This window comes from Haematobia irritans, chromosome 2, assembly GCF_050003625.1.
Source record: "Haematobia irritans isolate KBUSLIRL chromosome 2, ASM5000362v1, whole genome shotgun sequence".
NCBI classification, from domain to species: Eukaryota; Metazoa; Arthropoda; class Insecta; order Diptera; family Muscidae; genus Haematobia; species Haematobia irritans.
The window spans coordinates 203,580,548-203,595,928 of NC_134398.1; the positions used below are offsets into that span (position 1 = coordinate 203,580,548).

At 24.0% G+C, this 15,381-nt stretch overlaps 1 protein-coding gene across 12 annotated transcripts in view; it reads right to left on the minus strand.

Moving 5' to 3' along the window:
• Positions 1 to 1,736: 1,736 nt before the first annotated feature.
• MESR3 (misexpression suppressor of ras 3) overlaps positions 1,737 to 15,381 on the minus strand; it is a 370,784-nt gene continuing 357,139 nt past the window's right edge. For all 12 annotated transcript variants that reach the window (XM_075297235.1, XM_075297236.1, XM_075297233.1 and 9 more), the window contains one exon: positions 1,737 to 2,570. In XM_075297235.1, coding sequence (XP_075153350.1) covers positions 1,764 to 2,570 — 807 coding nt within the window. In that variant the 3' untranslated portion in view covers positions 1,737 to 1,763. The remainder of the gene's footprint in view (positions 2,571 to 15,381) is intronic.

Sequence of the window (15,381 nt, forward strand, 5' to 3'; positions counted from 1 at the left end):
TCAACTAAGTTTTTAAACCAAAATTAATAGTATCAATTAAATTTTCAATTGAATTAATAAAAATTTTAATTGGATCAATTAATTCTTTAATTGACTTTGGTGATGGATACTATCGTATGTTTCCAATTAAAATTTTAATTGATGAAAAAAAATATTTTTTTAATTTTTCTTTCTTGGAAAAAATATAATTTTCAATTGCAATATTAATTGAATTTGAAGTAATTAGTTGAGTGGCTCTATTTTTGAAGAAAACATTTTTTTCAATTTTTTTTGAAATACAATTTTTATTGAATTTTCCAAAATATGCAATTGGCAATTTAGTTATTAAATTATTTTTTTTAATTTGCTTCCAATTAAAATTTTAATTGAATTACCAGGAATATACAAATAAAAATTTAATTGATGCGAGTAATTTTTGTGCACAAAAAAATTTAAAAATTAATTAAAATTTTAATTGAATTATGAAAAATACCCAATTAAAAATTTAATTGATTCAACAAATTTTTCAATTCAAACAAAACTCAATTACGCAAATAAATTGTATCAGTTAATATTTTTAAATGCAAATTTTAATCGAATTTTCAAAAATATTCAATACAAATTTTAATTTAGTCAACAATATTTTCAATTCATTCACAAAAATATATTTTATCAATTATTTTTTTGTAATTAAGATTTTAATTGAATTTCCAAAATAATCAATTAAAAATTTAATCGATTCAACAAATTTTCATAATTCAAACAAAATTCAATAACACATATAAATTGTATCAATTAATTTTCAATTAAATTACAATTTTAATTACATTTTAATTGAATTACAAAAAAAATCATTAAAAATTTTTGATTGATTCAACTAAGTTTTTAAACAAAAATTAATAGTATCAATTAAATTTTCAATTGAATTAATAAAAATTTTAATTGGATCAATTAATTCTTTAATTGACTCTGATGATGGATACTATCGTATGTTTCCAATTAAAATTTTAATTGATTTAAAAAAATATTTTATTTTAATTTTTCTTTCAATTAGACTTGGAAAAAATATCAAAAACATAATTTTCAATTGCAACATTAATTGAATTTGAAGAAATTAGTTGAGTGACTCTATTTTTGAAGAAAGCAATTTTTTAAATTGGAAATTAAATTTAAAATTTTTTTTAAATAAAATTTTAATTGAATTTCCGAAAATATGCAATTAGCAATTTAGTTCATTGAACAAAGGATTCAATTAAAACACATCAATTACAAAAATTAATTGTAGCAATTAATGTTTTAATACTTTGACTTTAGTGAAGGATACCATCTTATACTTTCAATTAAAATTTTAATTGAATTTGAAAAATGTTTTGTTTTTCATTTCAATTTTGCTCAGAAAAAAATATAAACAATATTTTTTAAAAGTTCAGTGAATTACTATTTTAATCATTAAAAACCAATCACAAGAATTATTTGTGCCAATTAAATCAATTAATTTTTTTATTTTTTTTTCAAAATAAAATTTTAATAGATTTTCCAAAAATAATTGTAACAATTATTTTTTGGTCTTCTAGAACATGATTTCGCTTGTCATCTCGGACTGTTCATTGATAGTAAAAATTGGCTTTCCTAAATTTTTCAAATGACCGAGTCTTTAAATGAGTAAAAAATTGACTTTTCCCAAAACGTCACAATATTGTGACCTTTTCAATAGTCCAGCTTTTGATTACGATCCCTACCTATGTGTTATTACTCTCTTTTCGTCTTTGTTTTAAACTAAAAATCTAATGTTGTGTCATGGGAGCAAATGCTTGCATACTATAATAACGATCTGTATCATCCTTGGTAACACTGGTCACATGATGAAATTGGCATGGATGTGAAATTTGAGCTTTCGGTGGCAAGGGAGCATGTTTAATACGTTTTTGCTTTTGTTTCTTTCGGCCGGGTACAGAGACTCCTATATTTTCGGGATCACTTATCAATCGTTCCATATGCAACCATAATTCTTTAGCTGCCTCCGATGAATCAAAACTAAAACCAATCATTTGTTGATGATTTGTCGACAAACACATCGTATGAAATGAGGGACCAGCCACTCGATAATTGGATAGATTATCTATGCGATCAGACCAGAGGGCAAAACATGAACCCCTTTCGGCCAACACTAAAGTGACTCGTGGTATAGCTCGGGCACGAGCACTTCCTTTGTCGTAAAGTATAACGGGTATACCGGTGAATATTAAATGCCAATCGTTGTCCTTTCCGCTGCCCTCGTAGAGATTAGCCAATGCCGAACTGACAAAGATTTCCGTTCCCAAACCACCAAAAAAGCTCTCAACTTGTCCTCGTTCATAGTCGGAGAGTATATTGTTGCTAGCCGTATCGGTACTTATGGTATCAGTATCACCTTCCGAGTACAGTGAATTAACTCCAGCACTTACTGCTCCACCACTTTGTGAACCATGAGACCATTCCGAAGTCATTATCATTTCATTATTTTCCGAAGAGTTTGTACCCTCTGAAGATTCTGAGGGTGGGGCCGAGTCACCCACAGAGCCCAAACGGCGTCGTGTATTCATGTAGGACATCTGAAAAGAGGAAAACAAAACGAAATTAGAAAATTTTAATAAAACAGATAGATTTTGTTTAAAATAAAAAAATCGTAAATTTGATTATTAATTTTAATTTTAAATTAAAATTAAAAAATAAAAATTATTTGAAATTAAAAATTAAAAAAAAAATATTTTTTTTTTTTAATTAAAATTAAAAAATTTAAATTAAAATTAAAAAAATTAAATTTAAATTAAAGAGGCTAAAGATACAAGTTTGGATTTCCTCTTCCTGCCACAGAAAATATCATGATCCTGAAATAATCATACACACAAAAATTTTTTTTCTGATTCAATCACCAAATTAATTGATCCAATTAATTTTTTAATTGAAATGTCTTCAATCACGAAAATGATAGTATCACAATTTTAATTGGGCATAGAAAAAATTCTTGATTAAAAAATTAATTGATTTTTTCAGCAAATTTCAATTAATTTTTTAATTGATTCAATTAAAAATTTAATTGATGTTGCAATCAACTCAATTAATTTATTAATTAAAAAAGGTAACTATTTTTAATTACTTTCTGAATTGACTTAGAGTTTTTATGTGGATTAACAAATGATTGTTTGAAATATATTTTTAATTAAAAATTTAAAAAAAATCAGCACTATTTTTAACTGAATTAGTCTTCCGAATTTGATTAAAAAGTTAATTTTTAATTTTTAATTTTTCAATCATTGGCTTAATTAACTTAATGTTTCTATCATGATTAAAAAGCTAATTGTATAAATTAATTTATTAATTGAAAACATTTTCAACTTCAATTAACTTTTTAATTGGAAATATTTTGGTGATATTTTTTTCTGTGTAGTAGTCTAATATCCCTATTAGCCTTTATCAGGCGCATAACCTGAACTACAATGATGATGGCAACAGAACAAAATGAAGTAACTACGATTGATAGGTTGGCAAAATTGAATATAAGAATTTTCTGAAAATTTTGTAGAGAAATAAAAAATTCAGAAAATTTTCTATAGAAATACAAATTTTTTATAGAAATAAAAATTTCTGAAAATTTTCTATAGAAATAAAATTTTCAGAAAATTTTCTGTAGAAAAAATATTTTCAGAAAATTTTCTATAGAAAAAATATTTTCAGAAAGTTTTCTATAGAAATAAAGTTTTCCAAAAAAATTTATAGAAATAAAGTTTTTGGAAAATGTCCTTTAGAAATAAATTTTTCCGAAAATTTTCTATAGCAAAAAATTTTCAGAAAAATTTCTTTAGAAAAAAATTACAGAAAATTTTCTTTAGAAAAAAATTACAGAAAATTTTCTTTAGAAAAAAATTACAGAAAATTTTCTTTAGAAATAAATAAATTTAAATTAAAATTAAAAATTAAAAATTCAATTTAATTTGAATTTTAAAAATTAAATTTAATAAAATGAAAAAAAAATAAAATTGAATAAAATTATATCTTGGTAAACTATGTTAGATTAATTTAAATTAAAGAAATTCTGAATTATAACTACACAGAAAAAAATATATTTTGTGGTCAATCACGAAATTAATTTATCCATAAATTTTTAATTGGAATTTTGTTAATCACAAAAAAAATTAATCAATTATTTTTGTTTTAATTAAAAATCAATTAATTTTTTAATTGAAAATTGTTTTTAAAAATCACTTACTTCTTAATTTAAAAAAATTTTAAATTAATTTTTTTCAATCATGAAAAAATTAATCAATCCAATTAAAACAATAATTCATACAATTAATTTTTAATATTTTTTTTATTTTAATTACAAAATCAATTAATGTTTTAAATTGAAAATTGTTTTTAAAAATCATTTTCGATAAAAATTTTTTCTGTGTACTTTAAGGGTAGTTTTTTTTTGTTGTCATAGATATTTTCAAATGTCATTATAGCGCTCTATTTTACTATATGATATAAACGAATATGCCTATCATTTGTCTCCATAGCTCGGAGACAATATTAAGCGAAACAAAAATATTTATATTCCATATTAAATGAAATGCATTAAATCCACAAACAAACTTCACAAAAACAATTGTGGCCTAAATAATTCTCTGCTCCCTTTCCATATCCTTGAATATTTTTATGCTATGATATGCTAGACGACGTTTCGAGGTGATGGAGTTTACTGTTAATGTTATTGACTGGCCCTGAGGAGGAAACCATAACGACAGTTGTGTCGATAAATAAAATAAATATCAATATTGTCCTATTTTGCCATATTCCATGGAACATTGAGAACATTTTGCTAGCATATTTAACTGTATTTGCCCCAACAACATTAACCACAATTCTTCCAAGGAATTGATGATGGCATTGAATGCCAACATCGTCGTTACTGTCGTCCTCCTCATCAACACGGCAATATAACGAAAATAGAGATAAGAATGAGCTACTGTTAATGTAAGAGAAACGCGACCTTATTTTTGTAGGAAATTTCCAAGGAATTTCACGAACACAAATAGCGACAGCAATTGAAAAAGACCTAAACAGGAGGCTAAAGATACATTAACATTTCTTCCACTTCCTTCTGTCTACTTCAACTAAGTTTGGATTTCCTCTTCCTGCCACAGAAAATATCATGATCCTGAAATAATCAAAGGAGTCTAATATCCCTATTAGCCTTTATCAGGCGCATAACTACAATGATGATGGCGATAGAACAAAATGAATTAGAAACAAGTAGCTACGGTTGATAGGTTGGCAAAATTGAATATTCGAATTTTCAGAAAGTTTTCTATAGAAATGAAATTTTCGGAAAATTTTCTGTAGAAATAAAATTTACAAAAAAGTTTCTATAGAAACAAAATTTCGATAAAATTTTCTATAGAAATAAAATTTTCAGAAAGTTTTCCATAGAAATAAAATTTTCAGAAATTTTTCTAGAGAAATAAAATTTTCATAAAAAAGCATTTTTCAAAAAAATTTTCTATAAAACTAAAATTTTCAGAAAATTTTCTATAAAAGTAAAAATTTCAAAAAATTTTCTATAAAACCGAAATTTTCAGAAAAATTTCTATAAAAATAAAATTTTCAGAAATTTTTCTATAAAAATAAATTTTTCTGAAAATTTTCTTTAGAAAAAAAATTTTAGAAAATTTTCTATAGAAATAAAATTTTCAGGAAATTTTCTGTAGAAATACATTTCTTACAAAAATTTTATAAAAAATATAATTTTTGAAAAATTTCTATAGAAATAAATTTTAAGATAATTTTCTATCCAAATAAAGGTCTCAGAAAATTTTCTTTGGAAACAAAATTTTCAGAAAATTTTATATAACGATAAACTTTTTAGAAAATGTTCTATATAAATAAAATTTTAAGATAATTTACTATCCATATAAAGGTTTCAGAAAAATTTCTATGGAAACAAAATTTTCAGAAAATTTTATATAACGATAAACTTTTCAGAAAATTTTCTATAAAAATAAAATTATCACAAAATCTACTATAAAAATATAATTTTCTATAGCAATAAGTTTTCAGAAAATTTTCTATAGAAATAAAATTTCTTATAGAAATAAAATTATCCGAAAATTTTCTATAGAAATAAAATTTTCAGAAAATTTACTATAGAAATACAATTTTCCAAAAAAATTTTATAGAAATAAAGTTTTCCGAAAAATTTCTTTAGAAATAAAGTTTTCCGAAAATTTTCTATAGCAATAAAATTTTCAGACAATTTTCTTTAGAAAAAAAAAAATTACAGAAAAATTTCTTTAGAAATAAAGTCTTGCAGAAAATTATATAGGAGTCTAATATTCCTCTTGTCCTTTATCAGGAGCAGAATCTGAACTACAATGATGATGACGACATGATAAAATGAATTAAAAGTCGGCATTTTCGGTTGAGAAGTCGGCATTTTCAGAAAGTTCTATAGAAATAAAATTTTCCGAAAATTTTCTATAGAAATAAAATTTTCCGAAAAATTTCTATAGAAATAAAATTTTTTTTAGAAATAATTTTTTCCGAAAATTTTCTATAGCAATAAAATTTTCAGAAAATTTTCTTTAGAAAAAAATTACAGAAAATTTTCTTTAGAAATAATGTCTTGCAGAAAATTATATAGGAGTCTAATATTCCTTTTATCCTTTATCAGTACTCCTATTATACTTTATCAGGAGCAGAATCTGAACTACAATGATGATGGCGATATGATAAAATGAATTAAAAGCAAGCAACTACGATTGAAAAGTCGGCATTTTCAGAAAGTTCTATAGAAATAAAATTTTCCAAATTTTCTATAGAAATAAAATTTTCCGAAAATTTTCTATAGAAATACAATTTTCCAAAAAATTTTTATAGAAATAAAGTTTTTCGAAAATTTTCTTTAGAAATAAACTTTTCCGAAAATTTTCTATAGCAATAAAATTTTCAGAAAATTTTCTTTAGTAAAAAATTACAGAAAATTTTCTTTAGAAATAAAGTCTTACAGAAAATTATATAGGAGTCTAATATTCCTATTGTCCTTTATCAGGAGCAGAATCTGAACTACAATGATGATGGCGTTATGATAAAATGAATTAAAAGCAAGCAACTACGGTTGAGAAGTCGGCATTTTCAGAAAGTTTTATAGAAATAAAATTTTCCGAAAATTTTCTATAGAAATAAAATTTTCCGAAAATTTTCTATAGAAATAAAATTTTCCGAAAATTTTCTATAGAAATAAAATTTTCCGAAAATTTTCTATAGAAATAAAATTTTCCGAAAATTTTCTATAGAAATAAAATTTTCCGAAAATTTTCTATAGAAATAACATTTTCTGAAGATTTTCTATAGAAAAAATATTTTCAGAAAATTTTCCATAGAAATAAAAATTTCCGAAAATTTACTATAGAAATCCAATTTTCCAAAAAATTTTTATAGAAAATTTTCTTAAGAAATAAATTTTTCCAAAAATTTTCTATAGCAATAAAATTTTCAGAAAATTTTCTATTATCCTTTATCAGGAGCAGAATCTGAACTAAAATTATGGTGGCGATATGATAAAATGAATTAAAAGCAAGCAACTACGGTTGAGAAGTCGACATTTTCAGAAAATTCTATAGAAATAAAATTTTCTGAAAATTATCCATAGAAATAAAATTTTCTGAAAGTTTTCCATAGAAATAAAGTTTTCCAAAAATTTTCTGTAGAAACAAAATTTTCCGAAAATTTTCTATAGAAAAAAAATTTTCCGAAAAATTTTTATAGAAATAAAATTTTCCGAAAATTTTCTATAGAAATAAAATTTTCCGAAAATTTTCTATAGAAATAAAATTTTCCCGAAAATTTTCTATAGAAAAAATATTTTCCGAAAATTTTCTATAGAAATAAAATTTTCCGAAAATTTTCTATAGAAATAAAATTTTCCGAAAATTTTCTATAGAAAAAAATTTTCCGAAAATTTTCTATAGAAATAAAATTTTCCGAAAATTTTCTATAGAAATAAAATTTTCTATAGAAATAAAGTTTTCCGAAAATTTTCTTTAGGAATAAATTTTTCCCAAAATTTTCTATAGCAATAAAATTTTTAGAAAATTTTCTTTAGAAAAAAAAAATTACAGAAAATTGTCTTTAAAAGAATCTTGCAGAAAATTATATAGGAGTCCAATATTCCTATCATTCCTTATCAGGAGCAGAATCTGAACTACAATGCTGGTGGCGATATGATAAAATGAATTAAAAGGAAGCAACTACGGTTGAGAAGTCGGCATTTTCAGAAAGTTCTATAGAAATAAAATTTTCCGAAAATTTTCTATAGAAATAAAATTTTCCGAAAATTTTCTATAGAAATACAATTTTCAGATAATTTTCTATAGAAATAAAATTTTCAGAAAATTGTCTATAAAAATAAAATTTTCAAAAAATTGTCTATAAAAATATATTTTCAAAAAATTTTGTAAAATATTAAATTTTCAGAAAATTTTCTATATAAATAAACTTTTACGAAAATTTGCTATTAAAAAAAAATTTGTAGCAATACAATTCTCTGAAAATTTTCTACAGAAATAAAATTTTCCAAAAATTTTCTATGGAAATAATATTTTCAGAAAATTTTCAGAATTTTTTTTAGTAAATTTTCTTTAGATATAAAATTTCAGAAAATTTAGAAAAAAAAACATTTTTATAGATAAAATTTTCTATATTAGTAAAATTTTCATGAGATTTTCTTTAGAAACTACAATTTCAGAAAATTTTCTTTAGAAATATAAATTTCAGAAAATTTTCTATCTAAATAAAATGTTCAGAAAATTTTCTACAGAAATAAAATTTTCTATAGAAATACAATTTTTAGAATTTTTATAAAACTTTGTTTATATATAAAATTTTCAGAAAATTTTCTTTAGATATAAAATTTTCAGAAAATTTTCTTTAGATATAAAATTTTCAGAAAATTATCTATATAGATAATTGTTCAATAGAAAAAAATTCGTAAAATTTCCTATAGCAATATAGTTTTCAGAAAATTTTCTATAGCAATAAAATTTTCAGAAAATTTTCTATAGCAATAAAATATTCAAAAAATTTTCTATAGCAATACAATTTGCAGACAATTGTTTACAAATAAATTTTACCGAAAATTTTATAAAGAAATAAAATTTTGTACAGAAATATTTTTTTTTAATATTCTAAAGATATAAAATTTTCTATAGAAATAAAATTGAATTTTAATATTGTTTCTTGCTGTAAACGATCAGAAATAAAATTGTTCAAAAATTTACTTTAAAATAAATTTGTTGAAGTATTTTCGAAAACGTTCTATAGAAATAAAATTTCCCATATTCCTATAATATATTCCTATATATAGCATGAACAAAATTAATAGACCCCATTCTATAAGTAGGGTATATATAAATCTCAATAAACTGACAAACGAACGAAAGCACCCAAAAGCCAGTGAGGAAAATTGAAATCCACCATTGCATGAATTAAGATGTTTTTACTCCTGCTCTTAAAGCTCTCAAAAAGTAGCACATTTCTTGTATACGTAGTAAAGTAACATTTTGGCAACTGCGTCAGATACTACGAATAATTCTTCTTATCATTGAGACGAGAATAGGAAACGGAAATGTATCTTCTTTGCAATAGTGGTTAAAAGGATATGTAAACATATACAAATGATAGGATGTTACAAAAATGTGAGTGTAGTTGGTATAATGTTCACATTGTAGAGATGAATGTACTTTTGGTCGTTTTGGTTACTGATAAAAACATAGAGAGTTTGAGTGTGTGTGTGTGTGTGAATATGTTGAGTGTTGTCCTATGCAATAGAAAAAGAATTGTAAGAAAAATTGTTTATGCCTTTGGCCTATTTTAACTGGCAGTTTGGAAACTTCATGAGCATAGTGGTTTCATTAATATACAAAAACACACACACGCACACGCACGCACAAACACATGCCTACATACATATATCCTTGACTACCAAAAGACCCTGCGAGCATACTCCAATGAATGAAAGAGAACACAAACACATACACATACTCGTCACCCTTCCTATATGTATTGTGTGTGTGGTACCAAGGACTTCAAGTACAACTAAACCTTTTCATTTCATATTTCCCTTTTACATCTTTATCCCCATTGTTTTGGTTTTGGCCATGTATGGTTACCAGTTCCCCTTCGGCTATCAAAAGCCTTTAACTTGACTTTTATGTGTTCTAATAAACCTCAAGTACTTTATACTAAGCCCTAGGAATTATGCAATAAAACCAAGGAAACTTAATCTTTGGGCATTATTCATTAAGTCAAGAATTGCTTTTAATTAGACTTCACACAAATTCCAATTATGATATTCGGGCCAATGTTGGGATAGGTGAATTGTAAATATCATCAAGTGTAATTAGCACAATGTTAACATCGGGAGAGTATTCTCAGGAGTAAATTAAATTGAAGAGAGGCAAATGGACAATGTATAGAGGGCAAAGAGAGAGAGAGAGAGACAATGTAGACAATATCTGTAATGTAGACCATCAAACAGTGGGGAAGTTCATTGACTAACACTGGTAATATTTTTTTAATTTCCAACAGCCTTCGAATATAGTTGGGAAAAATACCTTTCCACCAACAATGAATATCGATTACCAGTGCCAAATTTTCATGAAATAAAATATGTATTATATCGTCATTGTTGGGAACAAAATCGTCATTTTATTATGAGTTCTAAACTTCATCATTTCGGAAAGCACTTGGGGAGTAATTTTAATTTAAATTGGGTATAGGGTTAAGAGGTACTTCAATTTTTTTTTACAAATAAAAACCAAATTTCCAATAGATAAAATTATGGTAAAAACTGTTAAAAACTGTTAAAAAAATAAAATTGCGGCAAAAATTTCTATAGACATAAAATTCCGACAAAATTTGTTATAGAAATAAAATTTTGACAAAATTTTATATAAAATGAAAATGCTGTCAAAATTTTTTTTAGTAATAAAATTTTGACAATTTTCTTTAATAATTTTTTCACAACATTTTCTATAGAAATAAAACGTTGCCAAAATTTCCTATAGGATTATAATTTTGTCAAATTTTTCTATGAAATTAAAATTTTGTCAAAATTTTCTATAGAATTAAAATTTTTCTATAGAATTAAAATTTTGTCTTTAGAAAATCTAAAGAAATAAAATTTTACAAACATTTTCTATTAAAATAAAATTTTGCAAAAATTTTCTATAGAAATAAAATTTTCCAATGATTTTCTATAGAAATAAAATTTTACGAAAATTTTCTATAGAAATAAAATGTTGACAAAATTTTCTTTAGAAATAAACTTTTGACAACATTTTCTATAGCAATAAAATTTTGTCAAAATTTTCTATAGAAATAAAATTTTACAAAAATTTTCTATAGAAATAAAATTTTGTCAAAATTTTCTATAAATTAAAATTTTGTGAAAATTTTCTATAGAAATAAGATTTTGCAAAAATTTTCTATAGAAATAAAATTTTGCAAAAATTTTCTATAGAAATAAAATTTAGCAAAAATTTTCTATAGAAATAAAATTTTGCAAAAACTTTCTATAGAAATAAAATTTTGACAAAATTTTCTATAGCAATAAAATTTTGACAAAATTTTCTATAGGAATATAATTTTGTCAAATTTTTCTATAAAATTAAAATTTTGTGAACATTTTCTACAGAAATAAAATTTTGTCAAAATTTTCTGTAAAAATAAAATTTTGCAAAAATTTTCTATATAAATAAAATTTTCTATAGAGATAAAATTTTGACAAAATTTTCTGTAGAAATATACTTTTGTCAAATTTTGTCTATAAATTAAAATTTTGCAAAAATTTTCTATGGAAATAAAATTTTGCAAAAATTTTCTATAGAAATAAAATTTAGAAAACATTTTCTATAGAAATAAAATGTTGACAAAATGTTCTATAGAAATAAAATTTTGACAAAATTTTCTATAGCAATAAAATTTTGACAAAATTTTCTATAGGAATATAATTTTGTCAAATTTTTCTATAAAATTAAAATTTTGTCAAAATTTTCTATAAAATTAAAATGTTGTCAAAATTTTCTATATAAATAAAATTTTGCAAAAATTTTCTATAAAATTAAAATTTTGTCAAAATTTTCTATAGAATTAAATTTTTTTCAAAATTTTCTATAGAAATACAATTTTTCAAAAAGTTTCTATACAAATAAAATTTTGCAAACATTTTCTATGGAAAAACCTTTTCTACAAAAATTTGATGCAAAGCTTCAAATACAGATATATTAAATTTGGTAGATTTTTGGTTATATTTTCTTAAAATTGTGGTAGTTTATTTTTGGCCCGAGTGGCAACCGGAGCCTCCTTGAGAAGCAAATTTCATCCCATCTGGTTGAAATTTGGTACATGATGTAAATATATTGCCTCTAACAGCCATGAAAATATTGGTCCATATCGGTCCATAGTTATATAAAGCCCCCACATAAATCGATTCCCCATATAAACCGATCATTAGATTTGATTACTGTAGCTTACTGGAGGTACAAATTTTATTTTTTAAATTTGGCTCTCTAAGTACATTTTTTCATATCGGTTCATAATTATTTTTAGACTCCTCTGTATATACCGATCGAGAACTGATTTGGCTTATATAGGTAACATATTTAATCTGCTTTTTTTGTATGGACTAATTTACAATTTAATGTGGGTATTAAGTTCGAGTTTAGCCGCTAAAATCGTAATTTTTTCTCTAAAGTGAAAACTAAATCAGTAAAGAGGCATAAAATTATACATATTTGTTGCAGATTTCATTATAACTTGATGGGGAATAGCCCAAAGCAAATTTTCACAAAGTTTGTATTCCTTAAGAGGATTATAAAAGAAAAGTAATCGTGAAAAATATACGATTTTAGCGGTTAAACTCGAACTTAATACCCACATTTAGAAGACAATTTTAAGATGTTTTGAGTTACCTTGCCATCGGCAAGTGTTACCACAATTCAAGTAATTCGATTTTGGACGACAGTCTTTAGTAGAAGTTTATACGCAATCCATATTAACACTTTATGGTTAGGTTTTTAACGAATTCACAAATTTCGAAATAGTCGGAACTTGGGCCAGTTTGGAAGTATGTTTATAGGTTTCTGGCGGAAAGGTTCAATTGTAAAATAAGTTTTTTTTTTGAAAATTTGAATTTTTCGCATCAATTTTTTTTTTTTGAACTACTTAACTTATCACAGATCCAATTATACACGATTATTCGTCATCTCAATATCTTTCATTAAGGTACCAACGACGATATAATCGGACATTTCTAACTCGAGATATAATTTGTTTAGTGAATAAAGAGCGAAAACCTAAAAATATCGGGATATCTCAAAAACTGTTCCATAAAAACATTTAACATTTTTTTCCGAATTCAATAGATCAAAATACATAAGAAAACTCACCTCTCATCATATGTACATTTTCAGTGTCAATATTCATTGACATCATTAACATTATCATCATTGTTTACATTCCATATTAAGCGTTTGATTGACTGTTATCAGGTATTTAGGGTATTTATATTTCTAATGCGTTAATGTTAACATATTAACATAAGCTAAAGTGATGTCTCTAAAATGCTACTATCACTTTCCTTGGTACTCAATTGTTCAATCTCTTAAACAACATTTTATAACATTGTTAATGTTACTCTCACATTGAGAGACATCTCATTTTCATTGCATGCTACATCCTCACTGGCTTTTATAATCTTCATAACATTATTTTTCAATGTTGATTCTTTGTTAGTGTGATATGCATGAGTACTCTGTTTCGTTCTCTCGTTCATACGCTATGTCAAAAATGACTTTACACATGTTAAATAAATTTTTAATGTTAGTATTCATCTAAATCAATGGTAGCAACTCACAAAAAAATATTAAAACAAACAACTACTACACAATGTGGATTTTATATCGATAATAGAAGAAGTAGAACAAAATATACTGGTCTAATCATCCTTGTATTACTCAGAATTTAATCCGAATCCATTTGCTATCGCAATACAAGATATACAAAGGTGCGTCACATTTCATAAACAAAAATCGTTTGTATACAGAGACTTAAACCTTTCTTATCGACAGGAAAAAATATCCAATCCTATGAATCGTCTCGAAAATGTTTTTTTTTCCAGATAACGATAATACAAACTAAATAAATTTGCCCTGATAATCATAAAATATTTTCCACTTATCATCAATATTTTAAGTCAACAATACTCAAAGATAAAAAGGCTGACTACGCTCGACGAAAGATGACATGGTTCTAGAGATATCTTAAAAAAATATATTTTTATTAAATTAATTTATTAATTTTTATTAAATTAATTTATTAATTTTTATTAAATTAATTAATTAATTTATTAAAATAATTTAAGATTTTGTTATTTTGTTTTTCCATTTATACAAATTCTTGTGAGAAGTATGAGGAAATTATTAAGTCTAGATGACTTTTTTGGCCTCGCACTTGTGAAGATGTTTGTAATTTAATTGACGTTTTATTGAATCAGATTGTAATCAATTTATTTATTTTCTTGTCTTTTGATTTTATAAATGAACAATTCACTATTGTGCATAACTTATCAGCAGAGGGAAACATCTATGTGGTCACTTATAGATGTTACTTGTGTGGTATATTTGATTTACATATGGGATATTTCCTATGGGTTGACAGTGTTGCCACACACATAAATTTAACAAATTTTAGAAAATGTTATCCCAAAAGTAAGTAAATATTCCGGAATATTGACAATAATTTTTTTCACTTGAAATACAAATTTAGTAAATATTTATAATTCATTTGTATTTAACATTTTCCCTTATTTTTCAAGGAAACTTCGTCATAATGGAGAAATTTTCTTAAAAATAAAATAATAATCCCTTTTGGCGCTAGCACCAAAATCGGATAATTCGAATATTTTTTTTTTAGTTATTCTAAAAACTTTGTTCTTAAGTAGATAACTTGCAAATGTCATATAATTGTCGGAATGAAGCGTTGCGCAAACAGCAAAGCGCCATTTTATCCAGAATAAAATGGAAATTAGCTTAGCACGACGTCCTTTAAAAAATTAGATTTTTTTTTTGCTTGCCATATTGATTAACATTTGAAATAATTTATCTAGTGGTTTCCATACCAAAACGTGAGTTACTTATATTTTCAATTAATTGTGAATTATATAAAGAATTTTATTCTTGTTTTAGGAATTTTAATATAAGAAAATTTGGTTGAAATAAATTGGGTATATTTGAATCAGACTTTCTTTATTCAAAATCTATTGGGAATCATTAGCAGACACAAACAATCCCTATGTGCTAAAATTAAATTAAACTGGCTTTATTG